Genomic DNA, 26,045 nt, shown 5'->3' on the forward strand with positions numbered 1-26,045 from the left:
TAAATTACTTTTCTTTTGTGTTTTTTAAAATTTATTTTTTAATTAGAAGAGAATCGCTTTACAGTGTTGTATTGGTTTCTGCCTATAACAACACAAATCAGCCATAATTATATCACCTCTCTCTTGAGTGCCCCTCAAGATCTATCACTTAACTAATTTGTTTGGCCTCATACTCCCTCAGTTTCCATTTCTTCTGTGTAAAATCAAATTAACAATAAATACTACCACTACTGGTAAAAAGAATAAATACCTTGAAGGCTTATGTGCAAGGCATATTTTATGTATGCTATATGCACATTATTTCATTTAATCCCCACAAAACTTTGATGATGTTATATTCTCATTGTCCCTATTTTTACAGATGAAAAATTGAAGTATATAGAGGTTCAGTTGACTGTCTAACAATACTTAATAATGGTAGTACTCTAAGGTGGACCTAGGCATTCCACAGTCTTCATCATGATATAATGCACTCTAGTGCCTCCAATCCACCCAAAGTACCCATGTCCAGAGTAATTGGAAAATACTAGAAATAACATGCAGAAAGTGCCCAGCACAATCCCTTGCTAAAAGTAGACACACAGCACTCTAAGATAAACCTGTCATGAAGGTAGCAAATTTTTTTGGTAAAGAATCTGCCTGTAGTGCAGGAGACTCAGGTTCAATCACTGGGTCAGAAAGATGCCCTGGGAAGGGCATGGCGACCCACTACAGCATTCTTGTCTGAATAATTCCATGGACAGAGGAGTCTGGTGGGCTACAGTCCATGGGTTCACAAACAGGCAGACATGACTGAGTGACTAACATTCACTTTTCACTTCCCAAGTTTTACATGAGGAAGCATTTTATCTAAGTACACACTTAACCAAAATCTTAAACGCCTTTAGAAATTTTAGTTTTATGTTTTCAACCCAGCCTGAAAGGCATGATTACAGAAAACATGATTGCAACCTGGCCTGAAAGGCCTCAACATTTATTTTGTAATTTAAAAAAAAATCTCATATATTAAATAATGAAAGTGTTAAAAGTATTCACATGGCCTTTATATGTATGAGCCTTGGTAATGGATGACTTGGAACACTTGGTTAAGAACATAGGTAAATGGAGTTTAGAATTATTGATTAGTGTAGATAAAAGCCAATTAATTTGATATAGCTTTTTCAGCTCTTTATAATTACTTGCCTTTCTCTAGCTGCTATTGTTAAACGATGAGCACCCTGAGTATTTTTAATCTTCGTGTAGGAAAATTGAAATTCAAATGTTACCCATTCTTGGTGAAGTATTCACCTGCTCTTCCCCACAGTTGATTGTAATTGCTAGAGCTTGGCTTCTGGAGGTGATTTAGGTATTGACAAAAGCAGCTTCCATTTTCATTATAGAACTATTACAGTTAGGTTCTGAAAGACTGTAACTCCACTTTCATTTCAAAGGCAGTGTTATATGTTTAAATTTCTGGTGCCTACTGAGGCACATTATAGAAATGCACATATCCTAACATGTAGAGATTTTGAATATGTACGTGTTTTACATAGAACATCCACCAGTGAAACTGCGCCCTCCCATAGTAATTCCAAGTGTGATCATAATACCTTTAACAGTTATCTTCACTATTCGCTTTCACAACTCCACTTAGGATGTTTCATGCTAAAAGAGTTAGAAATGTTTTGGTAAATTTTAAACCAACACATGTTATTTCCTCTCCAGATCTTTCTTGAGAGTTTGATGTCTATATTCAACCCTTTGCTAGAGATTCCCACTTCATTTAAATAGGTATTTCCAATTTAATACATTCAGAGATAAAACACTTTAGGTCTTATTGCCCCTGAGTTTGAACCTGAAGGATTATCCTTAGTTTTTCCTTTCCCTCTGATGTGATTTTTATCTTCTAGTTATTTTTAGAATATGTCTATGTTTATCTATCCTACATTATTTTAAAGCCATCATCTTATCCAGCCTGGACAATTTAAACAGAATCCTAATAGTCCCCGTGCTTTCAGTCTAACCCCATCATTACAGTCATTCTTAGACACTCTAGACTTTTCGAAACTTAACACTACTTTTGAGGAAAAGTCCAACATCCAAGAATCTCCTGTGACGCTCTGCTTTTCTCTTCAGATTCACTTGTCTTTCAGTTCCTTCCTTGACACTCTGTAATCCAGCCCAGTCTTAGTAGCTTTCACTGAGTCCCTCCAATGCTCACCCTCTGGTTTTCATAGGATCCATTCCGTGTGAGCTGGCTTCTCAGTGCACCTCATGCACACTAGGCACATAATGCTCACTAGGATTCTCACTTGGTAATTTACCTAATGAGTGCCTCAATTTCCTGTTGAAATTTAGCAATACACCTTGTAGACCCAGATTGCAGGTCTCCATCCTCGTACTATCCAGTATGGCTAGAACTCAGACCCTCATTTGTGTGTATGTGTATGGTATTTACTTATGTACCTAAAAATTTACAAAGCTCTATAATTTTAACTTTTACTTTCAAGTTGCTTATTTAATATTCACAACAAATCTATGAGTTAAGTTGTACATATGTCCATAAGGCTATCTTAAAGTAGAAATAACTAAGGCTTGGATAGTTTAATTTATGTGTAGTAAGGAGCAGAACTAGGACCTAAAAGCAAATCTTACTATATCAATTGTCACTTTCTTTATACCATGTATATATATATAGTGCCTCATGAGAGTACTTCGTATTACAAATGCAGAATTTAGTAATGCCAACCTGAAACCTCCCTACTTGAAAAAGTATTGGAAGTTGTTTTGCAATGCCAAAAATATCAGAATTTGTTTGACACTGCTGATTGTCTCTATTTATGACAGTAGTTATGATACTTGAACTGTTGTGTCATTTAACATCGCTGAGGCTCTTTAGGATGTTCCTGTGATAATTGCAGTGATATATCCAAGCTGCTGCTATGTCTAGGTCAATGTATCTTGAGTAAAGAATATAGGCTGTTTTGACTTCATACAAAATAAGCCTGACTCTAGGAAAAGGTATTTTCTGGATAGACTGCTTCTTAAACTATTATTGATTGTCTTTGTTCAATTGAATGTTGTGCCCTGGTCTACATAGAGCAGTATTTCTAATGGAGAAAGACCATGTCTATACATATAGAAAAATAATCCAGAAAATGATTTCAAACCAATCTTTATCATAAATCAGACTCATCATATTTTTAAAACTAATTCTGTGACCTCAAGGAATGATCATTATTTCCTTTTCAAAGCCAAAATGTATTGTAGACAAATTACGACTAATCAGCTTATATATGGAAATAGATGTTTCTGACACTTATCACCACCTTGTATCAAATCTAAGTAACTTTTTGTTTTGTGTGTTTATAAATAATTTATAAGTATGTACATCAAAGGGTATTTTTTCATTTAAATGTTTCCCTAGACTATAAATTATATATATATGTGTGTGTGTGTATTTGTTTCTATATGCACACTATACCGTATATATTATATGTATGACTACATATATATACTATAATATTTAGCTTATATATCTCAGTTTGGCATAATATCAAACACTCCTTGAAAAATAAGCCATATTTCCCCATACTGTGAAAAAACACTTATTGGTTGAAAAATATTTTATTTTTAGAAAGTTTCAGTTGGTTTTATTGTTTAATGTTTTAACAAATATAAAAAATGGTAAATAGCACTTTAAGCCTGAAAAAGAATAAAAGTTAATTGAATATTTGTGTTCACCTTCAACAATAGTTGAAATCTGATTCTCTATTTTCAGATAGCATTTGTCTCTTCTACTTTTATATTAGCTTTGGAATTTTATGAAAAAAAAGTTAAGTCTTAGTATTTAATTTTTATTTGAATTTTTCTTACTCTACCATCTACTGAATGGCATGCTAATTTATACATTTCTTCTTATAACCAGATGATTCATGCAAATTGACTTGTGAAAATGGAGGAAGATGCATTTTAAATGAGAAGGGTGATTTGAGGTGCCACTGTTGGCCTAGTTATTCAGGAGAAAGATGTGAAATCAACCACTGTAGCAACTACTGTCAAAATGGAGGAACTTGTATGCCATCAGCTCTGGGTAAATAATTGAGTGGTATTGCATGTAAAAATAATGTGCAGTTTTCCTTATGTGTGAAAAATATATAGAAAATACTTAGTGTTGATTTATAACAAATATCATTCCTGGTGTCTTAATAACAAATATAAAAATTAAATCTAATAGTTTATTCAACATAATCAGTGGCAATTGTTCTAAATTGAGTATATCAAAGTTCAAGTCACAGAAATTAACAATAATAATGATCACTATCTTGTGTTAAATGCTTATCATTGACAGGGCTCAGGGCTTATAGATATTCTGACTCTGGCTTAAAATGATGAGGCAAAATCAGTTTTACAAGCCTTATCTTTTCGACTCCAAAATATATATATTTTTAATCCAAGTTTGCCTAATGTTAAAACTCATGTCATTAAAAATTAGATTCACTTGAAATATATACATATTATAATATTACATATTATATACATATAATATATATACACATACATATGTGTATATATGTACATACATATATATACATATTATAATATGTGTGTATTTCAAACAAATCTAATTTTTAATGACATGAGTTTTAACATTAGGCAAACTTGGATTAAAAAAATATATATTTTGGAGTCGAGAAGATAAGGCTTGTGTCTGTCTGCAATGCAGGAGACCCGGGTTCGATCCCTGCATTGGGAAGATCCCCTGGAGAAGGAAATGGCAGCCCACTCCAGTATTCTTGTCTGGAAAATCCCATGGACGGCGGAGCCTGGTAGGCTACCTTCCACGGGGTCGCAAAGAGTCGGACATGACTGAGCGAGACCTCTCCAGTATATACATATTATATCAGTATATCTTATAGTATCAAAAATTCCATCTAAAATAAAAATTATTCTGTTGATACTACAATATAGTATATTCAAACACATTGCTTTGGAAACATCAGGTTACTACATATTTAGATATAAAAGAGACTCATTAATTTATGCTATAGCTGTGCTTGAAAAAAGTGTTTTCTACAGCTCATAAGTGAATGTTAACATATATTTCTCTACTGACTTGTATTACATTTAAAATATGTTCCTACTGGGAAAAAATTAACCCTAATGCATAATAAAAATATAATTTTCAAATTCCAATTTTAGTGCAAAGGAGATTGTGCAACAATTAGAATGCAATCTATGCAAATTCAGTTATTTTACAATAAGTGCAGATTTAGACAGTCAGATGGAAAATCAATTCGTATGTTCTTCACACCCCCTACATGGTTAATTTTCATCATACTTGAATTTCTCACTGCTTCTATTGCTTAAGTTATTCTTGGTGGTATTTAGTATAAGGATAACTGAAAGAGCCACATGAAGAAGCATCTTCAATGGTGTTCAGGAGCAGCAAGCCATTTTCTGATTTACATTCTCAGAGTAAAAACATTACTATTTCTTTGATAGTTTTATGCTTATAAATAGTTTTGATATGATTAATTGATAATTAAGATAACTTTAACTACTAATTAGAATTCTAAACAAGAATTCATCAGTTTGATTAAATTAAAAAAGGCATTAGTAGCCTTACTGCATATATTCATTCTGCCTGAAGGGGAGCCAGTCCACAAAGTATTGTTGTCATAGGAAAAGCTGTGTACTGAGACCTTCAGTGAATATGCAAATGAAAATCCACTGAATGTGAGGTAAGAGGGTGTGGCCTGTAATTGTATTTTACAACACGCATACTGCTTAGCTTTAGGGAAGATGCTTTTTTATGCAAATGAGGTATCTAGTTTTATTATTTAGTTCTTAATTTTCTCATTAAGATGATCTTGGATTGCGACCAGATGAGTTTCTTATATTTATCTTTGGAAATATTTAAGCCAACAAAAGGGTTTGACACTCCGAACTATGGCTACCAATTCAACCTGAGATGGATCTAAAGAGAAAAATCTCTTTGAAACGTTGAATTTGCTATCCTGATGAGCTATATAAGGGCTTTCCTGAATCTGCCTGCAATGCAGGAGACCCGAATTAGATCTCTGAGTTAGCAAGATCCCCTGGAGAAGGGAATGGCAACCCACTCCAGTATTCTTGCCTGGAGAATCCCATGGACAGAGGAGCCTGGTGGGCTGCAGTCCATAAGGTCGCAGAGAGTTGGACAGGACTGAGTGACTAACACTGTACTGTACTGTGAGCTATATATAAACACAGCAGAACTTTTAATGTTTCATTCAGATCATTTGTCCAGACCTTGCTGCATTCTTAAAATCCACAATATATCAAGTTTATCTATTCATTTATCTAGAACCCATACATTATCAAGTTTAATATCCAGAGTATTAGATCTTGACATAGAAAGTACATTAAAAAATATATATATATTTCTAATTAGTAATGCAAATGAGTCCTCATATGAACTCAACTTGATATATAACCATGTAGTTATTGTCTGATAGCAACAAATAATAATAATATGATAGTTAATTAAGTCTTTTACAATGCATTTTTCACTTTTAAAAATGTGGTTTTATAAAACATTGTTTGGTATTATGGACTGTAGAACCTCATTATCTCCACACAAATGTTAATTTGTAAAACAAATCCCAGTGGGCAGTTCATGGATTTATTCATTGTTGGTTTACTTACAGTTAAGCCTTTGGCAAATTCCTATGTGGACACTATATAACTAGGGTTTGGGGCAGCCTTAATTAAAATTTATAAGTTTATAACAGTTGTATATAACTATAATAATTGAACAAAGGAAATGTCACCAGTTAATTAAAGACACACATCTGAGAGGCATAATTAAAATTCTGCATGTAGGAATGAGTTTTTCCTCATTCCTTAAGGTTTTTGTAATGAAGAATACTAAAACTAAAAATATATGAGTTGTATCCATATAGGAAGGTACTACAGAATAAAATAGTTTGACATCGACTATATCAACAAAGGTCCATGTAGTTCATTTCTGTGACCTGATCATAGGAAGATACAGTTAAGATAAAGTTTGCCTTGGCAGAGCAATGGAAAATAGAGTAAAGCATTGACTTATTCAGTCATTCTTTTATGGAAAATAGAGAATAATTTCTGAAATTATATTTTCAACACTGCTACTAGAGGGTATTTATGTTATGTGCACAATTAATCTTCATGTTTATGAATATTAATTGTCTAAGATATGTTCACACTGTGATATTTTTCTTACTGTTACAGGTCTGTTATTTAGACTTTGAGTGTTTATATCAGAATGAATCAAGGTTTTCTACACAGTCAATTTAGAGGAATGTAGCAAGAAATTTTGTAAATTTGGGGCAATATTCTCAAATACTACCACTCATAAAAGTTTAGAATTATGCGTAAAGGGAGGCAATTCTAATTTGGAAAATTTGAAAATGTATAAAATTGGCTAGATGAAGAGGCAACTGTGCAATTTTTTATGGTAAGAAATACATTAGTATTAAGCTATTTAAACAAATTCAACATGAAGATAGCAGAGGCCCTCTTTGTGGTGCTCTCTGTTACCACATCTATATACTTTGGGACTGAAAAATTTTATTCCCAAGAATGAAGCTGGAGGAAGGCTCCACTGAGGAAAGAAAAATTAAATGAAAGTCTTACTGCAATAGGAAAGGCCGTTATAGTAAAGTAGATGGAGATAAGTTTCTATCTCATTCATTCAAGATCTTTCTGTCCAGGTCAATGCCCCAAATATGATGGTAGCATATATGACCGTCATCAATTATGATCAAGTTTGATAGCCCTAAAAGTGTTTTCTCAAAGGCAAATTCAGCTAGGAACTTGTGAACATCCTTGAAACATCATGAAACAGATAATGAAACTATATACTGATATCTCTCAAGTCACTTATTTACCTGAGATGTGAAGTACACAATCACTTAATTAATATCTTGATAAAGGTTGAACATACATTTAAACCGTCCTTTGTTTTCCTTTCGCTTTTTATTTAATCAAGGGCAGTTTTTAATTTAAATTAAGCTTGATGTCCTAACTCCTTTAACATATTAAATAGATAATGATTATATTTAGAAAGTACTAAGAGCTGGATATTTGGTTTTATTTGCTTTTTAAGAACCCAAGAGAATAAGGTGAAAGTATAAAACTGAAAACATAAAATAGTGCATATAGTTTAACAAATAAGTGACATAGGAACATGCAACTTTAACTAAATAATGTCACTTTTAGACACATGTTCCAAAGATTATATAATAAAAAGCAAAATATTTGGAAGTGAAAATGTTCATAATATTGGAGATAAAAACCTGAATCCAAGTAGTTAATATATAAAATATAGCTTATCTAAAAGGTGAATGATAGATGATAAAAAACACTGTAACTGAAAACTATATAATAACAAAGAAAAATAGAGAAAAAATCACATTGTATTATAAAGTTTAAAAACACAAGAAAAAAGCTTGTTTATATAATATGGAAAAAAACGCATAGGCAATAGATTCTTCATTACACATCTGTTGTTTTTTAAATGTTCCACCATGCTTTATTTTTAGAATCAGACAATACTTATTAAAAATTAAAATAACACTGCTTATAATCATTGTCAGGATCATGATCATTTATATATATATATATCAGGGTTTTTTGACAATATATATAGAGGCAAATATATATAGAGAGTTGCTTACTAAGTGCCATGCACTGTATTTGGTCCTTGAATTTTTATAACAGACCTATGAGAGAATGAAAGTAGGATTCTCTCTAATTATGCTTCTGGCTGTGTAAGTCAAATTTACTGGTTCATTTGGACCATATGGTGAGAGCAACACTAAACTATTTAGTCTTATAACTCTCTAGGCTAGTGTCAGAAGCCTTGAGTTGGCTTACTTGTATTCATGGAAAAGACAAAAATGTTTCAATCTCATTTCCACAATGCTGGCTGAGAATGAACTTTCCAGAAGTATAAATAGATTGTGACCTACAATTTGAAACATGTCAGAATATATTAAGTACTAACTGGGAGGGAGTTCGATAAAGCCCAGTTCTTTCTTTTCCCTGTCAGGCTTTGCTGCATAGTTCTCTGTAACCTTTGTGATACTTAAGACAACCCGACAGCTTTAGTCAACTTGGTAAAATTATGTATAAATGGGCACTCACGTTCAGTCCAAGAAAACATTATATTAAGTGGAAAATAGAATGTCAAACCTCTTTATCAAAAAGACTAGCGATTTTTTAAAGCATTCAAAACTTTTATTACTTGAATCTAAGTGAAAGTGAAGACAGATTTCACAAAGGAGTGTAGTCTTGGGGATTAGAGGTCAGGAGATGGGCTTTCTGATTGCATTACTGTAAGTAACTGAATAATGCTATGGTGATTTATCTCTCAGCTTATTATTTTATTCTGTGGGAAGAAATAAGAATGTAGCTTTTGCCCAAATAGTAAAGATGTGAGTAAAGAATATGTACCTTTTACATAGTACTTTCAGAGAAGAGCATTGAATGTAAATGTGTTTCAATATGTTCTGCAGCTTAAATGTCAAATCCTTTTGTTGCTCAGATAGAATGTGTATGTCAAACTAAATAATGACTGTATACATAGAAGACTAGTCAGGTATAAAATGTTATAACCAGGGACAAAAATTTACAAGCACAAGATCCAATTAAATAGGGTAAGCAGCATGGTTCACATAGACAAATAAGTATGAATTCAAGTAAATTGCTTAAAGAGAACCAACCAATGATGTTCACTAGCAGTTATCTACCTATCAAAAATAATGAGTACAGTCATACCCTCTTAAGAAATTCACATGTTAAAAAAAAAAAAAAAGAAATTCACATGTAATTACTTTTGCCAACATTCCTTTGTGGCAATTGATCAGACATTTCTTTCTTAAACACATATTTTTTAAAAAATTTTATTGAAGTATAACTAATTTATCATGTTGTATTAGTTTCAGGTATACAACAAAGTCATTCAGATATATGTATATTCTTTTCGCTTATAGGTTACTACCAAATATTTAGTAAACCACACATTTCAAATGGTGAGTTTAGGTAGAAAAAAGGGGTTATAATTTATTTGTTCAATAGTGAGCAGAAAGGTTATTTTGCCTACTAAAATCATATAATATCAATTAAATCAAACTGATGAATAACATTTTTATAACCAACTTAAAAACTGTTTGTTAAATAAGCCTAGCTTTTAAAGACACACAGTATTATGTAAAGTTATTGAAAAGTATACCTTAATAATACATATACCTTAATAATAGTCAAATGAAAATACATGCTTTTAGAAACCTATTACTTTTAGTCAAGCTACCCAGCAAATTTTGCTCTAAAATTACTAAATATGTAGTAATGCTATATTGAATATACATTCAATAAGTATACCATTTTGAAAATTTTACAAACATAATTATTGTCATGTTTATTATAGTGGCTCCTGTAACTGAATTATTAATTTAAATGTCAAGGATTCTTGTAAATTCCTACATTGTAATTTTACTTAAATTGAAACAGTCTATGTGGCGTATTTTAGATGTAAGCTAGTGAGTTTGATTAAATAAGAAAACTAATTTGAGAATCTATATTATGTCAGTTCCCTAAGACATCATCTATGATCACTGAAAATCATTAGCATTGTCTCTGCTCATATCAAGCAAATTACTGTGAGTATATAATTAAAGATGTTATAGATTCATTTATCTAGATATAAATCATAACCATGTCATATAAAGTCAATGGTCATTTATCAGGGATTACTAACAAGTTTTTATAAAATCTATGTAATTACTTATCTATATAATAGAAAAGATTTCATTGTTATTATATTAAAATATGCTATGCTGAATTGATATATATAGACCTACAGGTAGATCACCTGTAGACATTTTTTGTTCAAAAGAATGAATATGGAAAAAAAAAATTAATATGGGAAAAAGATGCATCAGGAATCCATATGGAGTTTCTTAACAGAGGCAAATATAATACTAATAGTAATGGCAAAACCAAACACTAACATTACTGTTAATAGTAAATCTACTGATTATTGAGACTTGTTATGTGGCAGATATTCTGCCAAGTGTTTTACCAGCATGTGGTAGGCATTGCTCTCATTTTATAAAATGAGATGCAGAATGAAATCCAGTGAGGAAATCTAAATTTTCCAAAGCTGCATAATAAATATCTAACAAGGTCTCTTTCTTAGGTCTACCTGACATTTTAAAAAAAGGAATTCAACTTTGTACCAAATTTATTTAATTACTATTAAATAGTCTTACAAAGGGCTCCCCTGGTGACTCAGATGGTAAAGAATCTGCCCGCAACGTGGGAGACTTGGGTTCAATCCCAGGGTTGGGAAGATACCCTGGAGAAGGGAACGGCTACCCACTCCAGTATACTAGCCTGGAGAATTCCATGAACAGAGGAGCCTGTTGAGCATAAGGTCATAAAGGTCATAAGGTCAGACATGACTGAACGACTTAACACTGTACTGTATTCTTATGAAATATTTTAGAATCAACCATTTTTATTCAGACTGTGAATTTTGCTATATAAGGGCCATGCAAGAACAATGAAATTTAAAGAACTCTCTGAAATTCCAAGGTATTTCCATATTTTCTTTTGAGCATTATCATATTTAGTTGTACTGATGGATATTGCTTAATAATATTTATCATTGACTATAGTGATTGTAGTTTTTTATTTACCATATTTGACATCAGTTATTACTGGCACCTAGTTAAATTTCTATTTTATTATTAATTTATGTTGTATGAAAAGTTGGTGCAGCAGTTTTAAGATATAAGTAACTAGGGACTTCACTGGTGGGCCAGTAATTAAGACTTCACCTTCCAACGCAGGGGGTGCTGTTTTGATCCCTGGTCAAGAAGCTAGAATCCCGCATGCCTCATGGCCAAAATACTGAAACATAAAACAGAAGTAATACTATAAGAAACTCAATAAAGACTAAAAATGGTCCACATCAGAAAAAGTCCTCTAGAAAGGTATAAGCTTTCATTTATTTATAAACAGAACAGCATAACTACATTGTTATTGTTGTTTAGTCACTGTCATGTCTGACTTTTTTGTGACCCCATGGACTGTAGTCTGCCAGGCTCCTCTCTCCATGGGGTTTCCCATGAATACTGAGTGGGTTGTTATTTCCTTCTCCAGGGGACCTTCCTGATCCAGAGATCAAACCTGCATCTCCTGCATTAGCAGGCAGATTCTTTACTACTGAGCTACCAGGGAAGCCCAATGTAACTACATTAATCTCTATGTATTGTATGTGTACATCTAGCAAGACACCTTGTTAACATACAGTGTGGACCTGAATGTGGCACTGGTAGAGCTTCTAGTCTAGTGAAATCATGTGTGTGCCACTGAGGACAATGTTTATAAGAAGAATTTTCTTTTCTCTCTTAGGGAGTCATGGGAGGAATAGATTAACCTATTGAACAGCTAGAGATATCCTTGCAGGGACATAAAACAGAGTGAAAATGGAGGTCTTGAAACTTAAGGAGAATGAACCCAGAGTCAGAAAATCAAGACCAAGACATTCAGATAGAGAGATGATTATCCCAGCTGAGAAATTGAATAATATCACCAGAAAGAGGCTTGGACAAATATTTTCTGTTAGACAGAAAGAGAACATAAATGCAATTGTTAAAGAGCAGTCAGAAAAAATACAGAGAAATCAACAATGCTAGTGTCTTAGAAGCCAAGTGGAGAGAAAATTTTTAAGTGTAGGTATTTAGTAAATGTAAAATTATGGAGAAAATTTGAGGAGGAGGATGATTGAGAAGAAATCAGTGGATTTAGCGATCAAGAGATTAAAGGGTAGCTTTGCAAGGGTACATAAATATACAATAAAGACAGCACCAACATTAACTTTTCCATTCCTAACCCTTTCTTACCAAGAGGGAATCAGAAATGATTGTATGACGAACACTTACATATTGAGAGATCTGGCTTCTCTTCAGAGAGAACAAAGCGATGCAACAGGTTAAGTGTATTAAAAAATAAAACTACAAACCAAGTGAAGGATTGGAGTGACTTTATGATCGAAGATTTTATTTGTCATATATTGGTAGAGTTGAAAGCAGTAAGTGTAGGTTTCTTTTGAAAAAAGCTCGAGAGTGTACCAATATTTGAGGTTATACAAGTATTAGGTTTGTTTTTGTGCTGTGTGTGTTCTTTCTTTTAATGGGTAGGATCAAGCATGTTTGGAAGGAAAAAAGAGAAGACTCATTCATCAATGTTTGAAAAATATAGAGTGTGAGATAAAGTTGGTGTAGAATTCCTGTTTTACCCCATCACTGCCATACAAATATATTCAAATTTAATTGTATCTGAAATGAATAATGGAGATACAGTGTGTAATCTAAGGACATTTTCAGAATGATTTTTCTAAAATATTTCAGTGTCTTTGTAGATGTAGCCACTAAGTCATACCTGTAAGCAGTGAATGTCAGAAGGAATAACAATAATATTTAGAGCTAAAATGTAACTGAGCGCCTTATGTACCTGGCACAGTTATATGTATTTCTCACTTTTTCTCTCTGATTCTGCACAACCACCTCATGAAGTAGGTACTATATATGGCCCCATTACACATGAGGAAATAGACAGAGCTGATATTTGCCCATGGTCCCACACCAGTGACTGACATAGATAGTCTATAAATCCAGGCATCTGACAGCATACACTATTAAAGTCTGAGCTAAGAATGCTGTAGAAAGTAGTCTGATTAGAGCCAGGAAGCTCTTCCTCTCACTTCTTCCTCATGTCAACTGATGCTCTTTCTGATTGAAAATAAGTTTTAAAGCAGGCTGTCAACTCCCCATGTATCACTGCTATAAATCTCTATTGATACCTTAGTCATTGTAACAGTACTGTTTCCTTTTCAAATGTCAAAATCTAATTCGGCTACCTAAAAAATCTTTATAAAATGAACCCAATGCAGCTAGTTAGTTAGGGTGTACCCAGAGAAGTTCTTGGAAATATTAGATGGAGCCCATTATAAAATTCTGCAACAGATGGTTCATTTCCCATCAGCAAACCAAAGATCTGCTATATCACCACACTGTTTCAAGTTAGATAATATTCTCTTGAATACGAAGATTTATACTTGTCAAAAATAAATCTTCTCTTCAAAGGAAGAGGAAGAGGAGCTTTTTGAAAATAAGTCAGGTAGATTTTACATGATGTGAAGCATATGCTAGGTGGGGGACAACCTGGTCACTCTGCCCTGGTTTCAAAACAGCTGTAGATGAGACGAAGCATGGTGTCATTTCTCTGAGTAACGGGAACAGAGGAATTTTCAAGTGCCTTAGCAGGTTGGGTTTATTTCTTTCAAACTTCTATCATTTTACAGTATTTTTTTTTCACTCCTAGTATAAAAAAGAAAAAAAAAAAACCTAGAAAGTAAGGTAGAAAAACATAAATCTACAATGTCTAAGTCCTATCTTCATAAGGCACTTTTTCTGATTGCCCTAATGCGTTTTGATTTCTCCTATACTTTCTGTGCTTCCCTGGTAGCTTGGGCAGTAAATAATCTGCATGCAATGCAGGAGACCCAGGTTCGATCCCTGGGTTGGAAAGATCCCCTGGAGAAGGGAATTCCAACCCACTCCAGTATTCATGCCTGGGAAATCCCATGGATGCAGGAGTCTGGTAGGCTATGGTCCTAGGGCTTGCGAAGAGTCAGACACGGCTGAGCAACTAACACTTTGACTTTGACTTTTGACATACTTTCTGTACTGTTTGTTTCACATTTAACTCATAATTATTTGTGTTCCTGATTATATGTTCTGTTTCTCTGTAAGTTATCCATTGGTCCCTGTTGATATAGAGTTATTACCTCTTTTATTCAAGGCTTTCATTTTCCTTAGTGATCGTGTTCTAACAATCATCTGTCCTCTTCATCTTCTACCACTATTTATTCTCTTGTTTGTGTCTCTTACTTTTTAACTCACCATTGTTCCAATGAAGATAGTTTGCCTATATGTAAGCGACAGCTGGAAAATTCACCATCTTTAAAAGAAAAATATTTGGCTAAAAGTTTTAAAACTGTTTTCTGGCAATAAATAAATATGAGGTTGCTCATCTTTATTATGTATATAATTTACCTTGTTTCTCAACCTTTTAGTAGGCATTTATTTGCCACCAAACTAAAAACATGTGTAAATAAGTTTTAAAGCAATGGTTACCCACTGCAAAAATGTATATAACTTTCTTCATTGAGAAGCAATACCTTCTAGCATTTATAAATGTGTGGAGTCCTTTCAAAGTAAAATAAATAAATTGTGACCTTCAATTCAAAGTCCAATTGTGGACTTTCATTCATTTTATTTTATTCATTTTAAGAATAATGGTTTTCAAAAATATATATGTATAGAATTGTCCTTCAATGTAGAATCTATGGCAACAGCAAAAAAAAAAAAAAAAAAAAAAAACAACTCTTATCAGTTTCACACTTCAAGTCTTAGCCCTTGTCCTCATGCATTTTACTGACCATTTTAATTATGTTGCTTGTCTATAATGGTGAAAGAGGAGATGGTTGGATATTCTCTGATACTAGACAATGGAATGACATTTTCTGAGTCATAGTTAATTGAGATCTATAATTGAATTTCCTTTTTATTCCCTTTTATGTTGTGGGTTAATATTTTTACAGCCTCTAAACTTTATTCTGCCCCCATTACAAATGGCAGCCTTTCATTTTGCTTTGTTGTCCTTCACCTCTCCTATAGACCTAGCCCTGGACTTCATTTTCTACTCAGTTCTTGACAGTCCAGGCAATTAGAGAGACTTTCTTGCTGTAGCAGTTAATTGTGTTATGCTCTAAACACTTGAAAGAACTATTCACCTTTCATTACGATGTAAGTTCCCATAAAACAAATAAAGTAAGATATCCAAAGAAGGTCTGTAAGATTTGCTAGTGTGTGCTGTTAACATTAGATTTCTTAACTCAGCTTAGTAGACTGCAAATGACAGTCCTTTACTATGAATAAAGATATAAAATGAAATAAAATAGGATTCAGTAAGTGCTTATAAACTAAATGTAATATATGTATTTATTATATCAAATAAAATAACTAATATTCATAAATCTTATTATAGATGATATGACCACTTTAAATTTATTGAAATATTTATTTATAATAAACTTAAACTAATATTTTATATAGTTATAGCAGTGATTAGTACATGATGATTGAACACTGAGAAATATGATTGTCTCTATTTTATAGTTTAATGGCCAAAAGAATCTGCATTACCACATGAGTAGAACAAAAATAATTTAAAAAGCAAAATGACATTATACAAATGAACTTACTTACAAAACAGAGACTCACAGACTTAGAAAATGTACTTATGGTTGCTGGGGGGAAGGGATAGTTAGGGACTTTGGGAAGGTCATTGCACACTGCTATATTTAAAATGCATAAACAAGCACTTATGATATAACAACAAGGACCTATGGTATGGTAGAACTCTGCTCAATGTTATGTGCCAACCTGGATGGGAGAGGAGACTGGGGGAGAATGGATGCATGTATATATATGGCTGAGTTCCTTCACTGTTCTTCTTAAATTATACCACAACATTGTTAGTTGGCTATACCCCAAAACAAAATAAAAAGTTTACATTTTTTTAAAAAAGTAAAATGGGCATGAAAAGAGAAGTACAAAAGAAGAAGATAAGCACTTCAAAGCATAAAACACACGTATGCATATAGAATTGTTCATAAAATGAGCTCTGACCATTTTACCCAATATAAACTTGAGTTATCTTCTAATCTATGTTTCGTTGGAACATGGGCAAGCTAGGACCCAAAGAGGTCATGTTACCGTGTGAAGTCACAGAATAAGCAATGGACAAATTTTGCCCAGAATACTGACTTCCTGATTCTTACTTAGCAAGGATTCCATGTCGGTAAACAATTTTGTCAACTCATTTTCTTTTCGTTTTTTTTTTTTTTTTCAATAGGGAGACCCGCGTGCAGCTGTGCGCTGGGGTTCACTGGACCAAACTGTGGTAAGACAGTCTGTGAGGACTTTTGTCAAAATGGAGGGACCTGCAGTGTTACTGCTGGGAACCAGCCTTATTGCCACTGCCAGCCTGAACACACGGGAGACAGATGTCAGTACTGTAAGTAAAAACAACCCCCGGGAGGCAGTATGACGACAGGCTGTAAGGTGTTCGTTAAGTCATCTCATCACCTCAGTTTCAGCCACCCCCTAGTTTTCAGGTCCACCCCCTCTGTCACCCCACATCTAATCATTTTTTTCATGGTTCCTCACCCATCTCTTATTTTAAAGATTCTGTTTCTTCTTTTTTTAGCTTAGATTCCACAGTCCATCATTATAATTATTTACTCCCTCCTCCCCTCTCTTTTGCTTTCCTAGTAAGCTATCACCATTGCTAAATCCAATTCTTATCTGTCCTGAACTGGCACCTTACTGCTGAATGCAACTGGAAAAAAAAAAAAAAAGTAGACTGCTCTAACTGGAATTTTTGTCACTAATGTCATATGGGCACTTACTATGGTTTCTACTATATTTCATGAATCCATTCACCCTTCTAAATGTCTATGTTACATCTTCTCTTTTCCCCTCAAACCCCCAATACCTGTGCCCTAACTTTATTCCCAGCCTATTTCATTGCTTAGGTGGTGCAGTGGTAAAGAATCCATCTGCCAACGCAGGAGACTCAAGAGTGTGGGTTTGATCCCTGAGCTGGGAAGATCCTCTGGAGTAGGAAATGGCAACTTGCTTCAGTATTCTTGCCTGGAAAATTCCATGGACAGAGGAACCTGATGGGCTACAGTCCACGGTGTCACAAAGAATCATATACAACAGAGTGACTGAACACACATACAGAGACATACACAAAATGACCCCAAGCTCCCACCACCATATCCCTCAAGCTACTTTGTCCTGTGCTTCACCTTCTGTCTTCTTTCTTATGACTAGGGACCCTTACTGTGTCTAATGCTATCCTGTCCATTCCTAGTTTAGATGCCTCTTAACTATTCATTGTTGTTTAGTGGCTAAGTCATGACCAATTCTTTGCGACCCCATGGACTGCAGCACACCAGGCTTCCCTGTTCTTCACTGTCTCCCAGAGTTTGCTCAAACTCATGTACACTGAGTCGATGATGCCATCCAAACATCTCATCCTCTGTCACCCCCTTCTCCTCCAGTCCTCAATCTTTCCCAGCATCAGGGTCTTTTCCAATGAGTCAGCTCTTCGCATCAGGTGTTCAAAGTATTGGAGTTTCAGCTCAGCACCAGTCCTTCTAATGAATACTCAGGGTTAATTTCCTTTAAGATTGACTAGTTTGATCTCCTTGCTGCCCAAGGGACTCTCAAGAGTCTTCTCCAGGACCACAATTTGAAAGCATCAATTCTTTGGCACTCAGCCTTCTTTATGATTCAACTCTCACATCCATACATAACTACTGGTAAAAAAACATAGCTTTGAAAAAAAACAAAAACAAAAAACATAGCTTTGACTATACAGACCTTTGCCAATGAAGTGATGTCTCTGCATTTTAGTATGCTGTCTAGGTTTGTCATAGATTTTTTTTCCAAGGAGCAAGTGTCTTTTAATTTCATGGCTGCAGTTACTCTCTGCAGTAATTTTGGAGCCCAAGAAAATAAAATCTGTTACTATTTCAACTTTTTCCCCACATATTTGCCATGAAATGATGGGACCAGATGCCATCATCTTAGTTTTTGGAATATTGAGTTTTAAGCCAGCTTTTTCGCTCTCCTCTTTCACTTTCATCAAGAGCTTCTTTAGTTCCTCTTCACTTTCTGCCATTAGAGTGGTATCATCTGCATATCTGAGATTGTTGATATTTCTCCAGGCAATCTTGATTCAAGCTTGTGATTCACCCATTCCAACGTTTTTCATGATGTACTCTGCATACAAGTTAAATAAGCATGGTGACTATGTACAGCCTTGACATACTCCCAAGTATTGAACCAGTTTTGAACCAGTACTCATAGACACATTTATACAACTGTCCTTCTTTCTTTTGTTTTATCAATATTTTTTCACTGCCTAGTCAAGGCTATGGTTTTTCCAGTAGTCATGTATGGATATAAGAGTTGGACTATAAAGAAAGCTGAGCGCCGAAGAATTGATGCTTTTGAATTGTGGTGTTGGAGAAAACTCCTGAGAGTCCCTGGGACTGCAAGGAGATCCAACCAGTCCATCCTAAAGGAGATCAGTCCTGGGTGTTCACTGGAAGGACTGATGTTGAGCTGAAGCTCCAATACTTTGGCCACCTGATACAAAGAGCTGACTCATTTGAAAAGACCCTGATACTGGGAAAGATTGAGGGCAGGAGGAGAAGGGGACGACAAAGGATGAGATGGTTGGATGGCATCACCAACTCAATGGACATGGGTTTTGGTAGACTCTGGCAATTGATGATGGATGGGCAGGCCTGGCATGCTGCAGTTCATGGGGTCACAAAGAGTTGGACATGGCTGAGCAACTGAACTGAACTGAACTGAATCCTTTCTTTAAAAACTCCTTTGTGCTCACATCCCTTTCTACATACAACTTTATTTCTCTGCTCATTGTTTGTTTTTCTAATTAAAATATAGTTGTTCTATAATATTATATTAATTACAGCATAATGATTTGGTAATTTTTAGATTATGTGCCATTAAAATTATTACAAAATAATGATTATAACTCCCTGTGCTGTATAAGGTGTCCTTGTTGCTTGTGTATTTTATACATAGTAGCTTATATCTGTTAATCTCAGACCCCTATCATGCCCCTTCCCCCTTTCCTTTCCTCACTGGTAACTACTAGTTCGAACTACTAGTTCGTTTTCTATATCCATGAGTCTGTTTATTTTGTTATATGCATTTATTTGTTTTATTCTTTAGATTCCATGTACAAGTGATATACAGTATTTGTCCTTCTCTGTCTGTCTTACATCACCAAAATTAATATTCTCTAGGTTCATCCACATTGCTGCAAATGGCAGAATTTCATTGTTTTTCTTGGCTAGCATTCCACTGTATAGAGACATTTTCTTTATTCTTCTATTGATGGACATTTGGGTTGCTTCATCTTGTATGTTATAAATGGTGCTGCTGTGGGCATTGGGGTGCATATATATTTTCAAATTAGTGCTTGTATTTTTTTCCAGATGTATACCCAATGTAGAAAAGCTGGGTCATATGGCAGTGCTAATTTTAATTTTTGGAGGAAACTTCACACGGTTTTCCATTGTGGCTGGACCAATTTACATTCCCACTCACAGTGTAGGAAGGTTCCTTTTTCTCCATGTCCTTGCCAAATTTTGTTATTTGTAGACTTTTTGATGATAGTTTTTCTGACAGGTGTGAGGTAATAACTCATTGTCTTGATATGCATTTCTCTAATAGTGGTGATCAGCATCTTTTTGTGTTAGCCTTCTGTATGTCTTTTTAGAAAAATTTCTTTTCAGATCTTCAGCTCATTTTTCAATCAGGTTGTTTGTTTTTTTTTAACATTGAGTTATGTGAGCATTTATACATGTTCAACATAAACTCCTAACTGATCATATCATTTGCAAATATTTTCTCCCATTCAGTAGGTAATCTTTTCATTTTGTCAGTGGTTTCCTCTGTTTTGCAGAAGCTTTTAAGTTTAATTAGGTCCCATTTGTTTATTTTTGGTTTTTGTTTTTTTATTTTGCCTTAGAACAGATCCAAAAAATATTCCTACAGTTTAGGTCAAAGAGCAGTCCTATGGTTTCAGGCTTTATATTAGATCTTTAAACCACTTCGAGTTTAATTTTACATGTGGTATAAGTGTTCTTATTGCATTGTTTTTCATATAGCAGTTCAACATTTTCACCACCACTTGTTGAAGAGACTGTCTTTTCTCCATGTATGTTCTCGCCTCATTTATGGTAAATTAACTGCAGATGCTTGGGATTATTTCTGGGCCCTCCTTTCTTTTCTATTGATTTTTGTGCCATTGTGCCAATACTGCACTGTTTTGATTACTGTAGTCTGAAATATAGTCTGAGGACTGTAAATGTTATATATCCAGCCTTGTTGCCCCACGCCTTCCCCAGTCAGGATTGCTTTGGTAACTTGGGGTCATTTGTGGTCCCATATAAATGTTAAGGAGATCAAATCAGTCCATCCTAAAAGAAATCAGTACTGAAATTTCACTGAAAGTGCTGATGTTGAAACTCAAATATTTTAGCCACCTGATGCAAAGAACTAACTCATTGGAAAAGACCCTGATGCTGGGAAAGATTAAAGGCCAGAGGACAAGGGGATGACAGAGGATGAGGTGGCTGGATGGCATCACCGACTCGATGGACATGAGGTTGAGCAGGCTCCGGGAGTTGGTGATGGATAGGGACACCTGGCATGCAGCAGTCTATGGGGTCACAAAGAGTCAGACACAACTGAGCAACTGAACTGACTGATAAATTTTAAGATTATTTGTTCTAGTTCTATGATAAATATGGTAGGTATTTTGATAGGGATTGCATTGTATCTGTAAATAGCTTTGAGAAGTCTGGCCATTCTAACAATATTAATTCTTCCAATCCAAGAACATGGATGTCTTTCCATTTCTTGTGTCATCTTAAGTTTCCTTAAATGATATTTTAGTTTTCAAAATATAGGTCTTTTACCTCCTTCGTCATGTTTATTTTTAGATATTTTATTCTCTTGATGTGATTGTAAACAGGATTTTTGTTTGTTTTCTCTTTGATATTCCATTATTAGTGTATAGAAAAACAACAGATTTCTGTATATTAATCTGTGTCCTTTATTAGTTCTAATAGTTTTTGGGTGAAGGCTTTCAGATTGCCTACATAGAGTATCGTGTCGTCTGCAGTGATAGCTTTACCCCTTCCCTTCTGATTCAGGTATCTTTTATTTATTTTTCTTGTCTAATTGCTGTAGCTAGAGCTTCCAATACTATGCTAAATAAAAGTTGTGAAAGCAGGCATCATTTTCAGTTCCTGAATTTAGAGGAAATTCTTTCACTGTTGAGTGTGATGTTAGCTGTGGCTTTGACTTACATGGCCTTTATTATGTTGAGATATGCTCTCTCATCATTTTGATGAGTTTTGTTTATTTTTTTTTATAATGAATGGATGTTGAATTTTGTCAGTGCTTTTCATGTGTTAATTGAGATTCTCATGTAACTTTTTTCTTTCATTTCATGGTATATCAAATTGATCAATTTGCAAATATCGAACAATGCTTGTACCTCTGGAATAAATCCATCTTGACAAGTTAATATTTTATTGAGGATTTTTGCATCAATATTCATCAAAGATCTTGGTTTTTTATTTATTTATTTAATTTTTTGGTCTTGTCCGTGTCTGGTTTTCATGTTAAGGTAATGATGACCTCATAGAATGAATGTGGAAGCATTGAGTCCTCAATTTTTTGGAACCACGTGAAAAGTATGTGTATTACCTCTTCCTTATAAGGTCTGTGAACATATAATCATGGACTTTTAAGAATTTTTTATTATTATTAATTTGATTTACTACTAGTGATCATCCTTTTCAAATTATCTGTTTCTTCTTGATTAAATCTTGGTAGCTGGTTTGTTTCTAAAAAATTGTCCATTTCTTCTAGATTGTCCAATTTGTTGGCTTATAACTGTCATAGTCTCTTAAGATTTTTATATTTTTGTATTATCAGTTGTCATTCCTCCTCTTTAATTTCTGATTTTGAGTCCTCTCTCTTTTCTTCTTGGTGAGCTTGGTTAAAGCTTTATTGATTTTGTTCATATTTATCAAAAAGCCAGTTCATGGTTTCACTGATTTTTTTCTATTGGGTTTCTTATTTTGATCTCTATTTCATTTGTTTACCCTCTGATCTTTATCATTTCCTTTCTGATAGCTTTATGGGCATTTCAGAATATATGACTCTGTTTGTCTCTTACTGCCTTTAGAATTATCTCTTTAACTTGTAACACTTAATTATATGTCTGAGTGTAGGTCTGTTTGGGTTCATCTTATTTGGGACCCTGTGCTTCCTATATCTAGATATCTGTTTCCTTCTTCTGGTTTTGTAGATTTTCAGCCATAATTTCCTCTAATACATTTTCAATCACTTTCACTCGTCTCCTCCTGGAATCCTTATAATGCAGATGTTGGTATGCTTAACTGTATCATAGAGATCTCTTAAACTATTTCCTTTTTTTTTTTTTTTTGCTGTTTTGATTGTGTGATGTCCAATATTCTATTTCCAGAGAACTTATGTTCTTTTCTGTTACTTACTCTACTATTCATTTCTTCTACTGCATTTTTATTTCCATTATTGAATTGCTCATTTCTGACTAGATTTTTTATATACTTTTGTATTCCTTGTGAAATTTTTCACTGTATTCATCTGTTATTTTCCTTATTCCATTAAGATTCTTATTACTGATACTTTGAACTATTCATCTGGTAAACTGTTTATTTCGGTCTCATTATTTTTTTCAGAATTTTTCTCCTGTTCTTTCAATTGAGAATAGTTCCTTCCTTTTTCATTTTGCTTAGCTTTCTCTTCCTCTATGAGTTATGTGAAACAGATGCCTACTTCAGTCTTGAGGGCACTCTTATGTGGAGGCATCCCTGCACAGGCTGTGTGTGCTCAGAGTCTTTGATGGGAGAGCAGGATTTGTCTTGTGTGCAAGTCATGTCTTTCCTCAGGTTGTGCCTACAGCTATCACCTTGGTAGGGGCCCAGACTAGAGATGGAGGGGCTTCACCTGAAGCTGAGTGTGAGGCAAGTCTTTCCCCTGATCAATGGACATATTGGCCCTATGAGAGGTGGGATCCAATCCCAAGGTACTGAAGCAAAAGCTGGGAGGGTCATCCCCAAGGTACCTCAATTTTACTTACCTGTGTGCTTTCCCCTCTTCCAGGACTGGGGCCTTCTCCCCAGAGTTGGGTAACCTCAAAGCATGAGGGTCAAACATGGGCTCTCAGTCCGTGTCTCAGTCAGAGGTTTGAGCTGTCTCTACTGCTCTGCCTGAGGTATCAGCAGTTATCGCCCTCATTCGGCTCAGATGCAGCCTTGGGTATGAGCCGCATTAGTCTCTCACAGTCAGTCATTCCTGTCAACTAAAAAATATAGTCATAATCTGAAAGTAGAGAGTTATTTTATTTGGTGGGAATATTTAGGACTCTGAACCCAGGAGACAGCATCTCAGTAGCTCTGAGAACACTGCTCCAAGGAAGCGGGATGGGGAGTCAAGCTATATTCAAGTTTACAACAAAGGGAGCAGGCAGTCTGAACATCAAAGATCAAATATCAAATTAAGAAATTTAACTTTCTGTGTATGGGACGATGCAAGCCTCTGCACTCACTGAATTCATACCTCTCATACGCACCTCAGATATCTGGGGCCAAATCCTGTCTCCTTGTTTACCTTAAGGAGTGGTAGATGACTGCTTCTTGCATTCCCTCAGCTTCTCAGCAATCACCATGGTGCATGGTGGCATTTGCTGGATCACAATTTTGGGAACCCTCATTCACATTTGGAGGCCAGGGAGCACTGATGGCTGTGACATTTCTCATTTGTTGATATGGCAGGAGATATTTTCATTTCATACTCTTATGGCTTCCATTGTCCCTGGTCTGTTGTAGAATTGCACTGCAGGGCAGTTGCGGCCTGCATGGACTCTCTGCATATGTGGGATATGCACTCTCAGAGACCTGGGTGGCTTCTGGTGCACCACTTGAGTAAGCTTCAACAATGGCCATGGCTGCCCCATCTGGGCTCTGATCTGGGAGCTGTCACCTCTGTTCCTATAGTTGAGTTTTCTCCCCAGTTGTGACAGCCTCAGATCCAATTCTGCCCTGTGACCTGCAGCACGCAGGCCTGGAGCATGCACAGAGGCAGTAACAAAGCCAGTCAGCAGCCAGGAGGCTTCAAACTGCCCTGTCCACTCTTCCTTGGGGGTAAGCCAATATGCATGCTCTCTTTAAGTGCAGTGATTCCCACAGCCTATTAGTGTCAGGGGTCTTACAACCAGCCAAGGGGGCTTATCTCCTCTGCATAGGACCCAAGCACATTCTGAGCACAATGAATGATGTTCAAGCAATGCCAACCAAGATCCTACATAACACAAACCCTACCTACTATCCAAGCTGTTCTTGCACCCCCTCTTTATTCAAGTAAAACCACATGGATTATTCTCCTTCATGGGTCAACTTCCCTGGCTTTGTGACTTTCTCATGCTGACTTTCTCATCCTTTGAAATGCAATTTCTCCTCACCTTCATCTCTCAATGCCAAATCCTATCAGTTTTTGTCCAGCTCAAAAATCATTTCTTTTCTGAAGTTCATAACCACCCTCAAGTTGAACTAATCTCTCTCTCTTCTAAATTTTCAAGACTGCTCCTTTATTTTTCTTTTTAGCTCTGTTCACTTTTATTTGTCTGGGATCACCTCTTTTAGACCACACCCAACAGTGGTGTTTGTTTAATAAACAAATATTGATACATAATCATACATAAGTAAATGAGAGCAGTTTGGAGGCATGTTTATAAAAGAATAATCCATTTAATGCATAAAAGCTACATTTAATCAGAGTACAATTGAAATGGGAAACTGAGTTCTGTTCGCAGAGCCAAGGAATGAACTTCGCAAACTCACAAACACTCACACAGGCAGAGTTTTTAGTTTTAGAGGATAGAGATACAAAGCTCTCAGCATAGACACTGAGAGAGGGTGAAGTGCCCAAAAAGGTGGGGATTACAGAAGTTTATATTTTTACTAGTATTGATTGATCTGTACATCTTTGGTTGGTTCATGACTTTAATATATGTCCTTTTTGACCAATCGGTTTGAAGATTACAGTCCCTCATTTGACATCTTTATGGCTTTTTTTATCCCCAATTTTTAAGTTTTCTCTGACATTGAGTCATCAGCCTGTGACCCTTTTCCTTGACCCCAGGCAACTGTCGAAGGACCAGATGTATATTTAAAAGTTAGTGGTCCCCCTGGTGTTCTTCTTAATAAGCTGGACAGGAGTTAATGATTGTCCCATCCT

The 26,045-nt window shown here is 35.0% G+C and overlaps 1 protein-coding gene across 1 annotated transcript in view; it reads left to right on the plus strand.

Moving 5' to 3' along the window:
* LRP1B (LDL receptor related protein 1B) overlaps positions 1 to 26,045 on the plus strand; it is a 2,070,284-nt gene that overhangs the window by 1,966,982 nt on the left and 77,257 nt on the right. Inside the window, exons 83-84 of the mRNA XM_043894665.1 lie at positions 3,908 to 4,072; positions 16,996 to 17,157. Of these exons, the coding sequence (XP_043750600.1) occupies positions 3,908 to 4,072; positions 16,996 to 17,157 (327 nt within the window). The remainder of the gene's footprint in view (positions 1 to 3,907; positions 4,073 to 16,995; positions 17,158 to 26,045) is intronic.

This window comes from Cervus elaphus, chromosome 33 (assembly GCF_910594005.1).
Source record: "Cervus elaphus chromosome 33, mCerEla1.1, whole genome shotgun sequence".
Taxonomy (NCBI): Eukaryota; Metazoa; Chordata; class Mammalia; order Artiodactyla; family Cervidae; genus Cervus; species Cervus elaphus.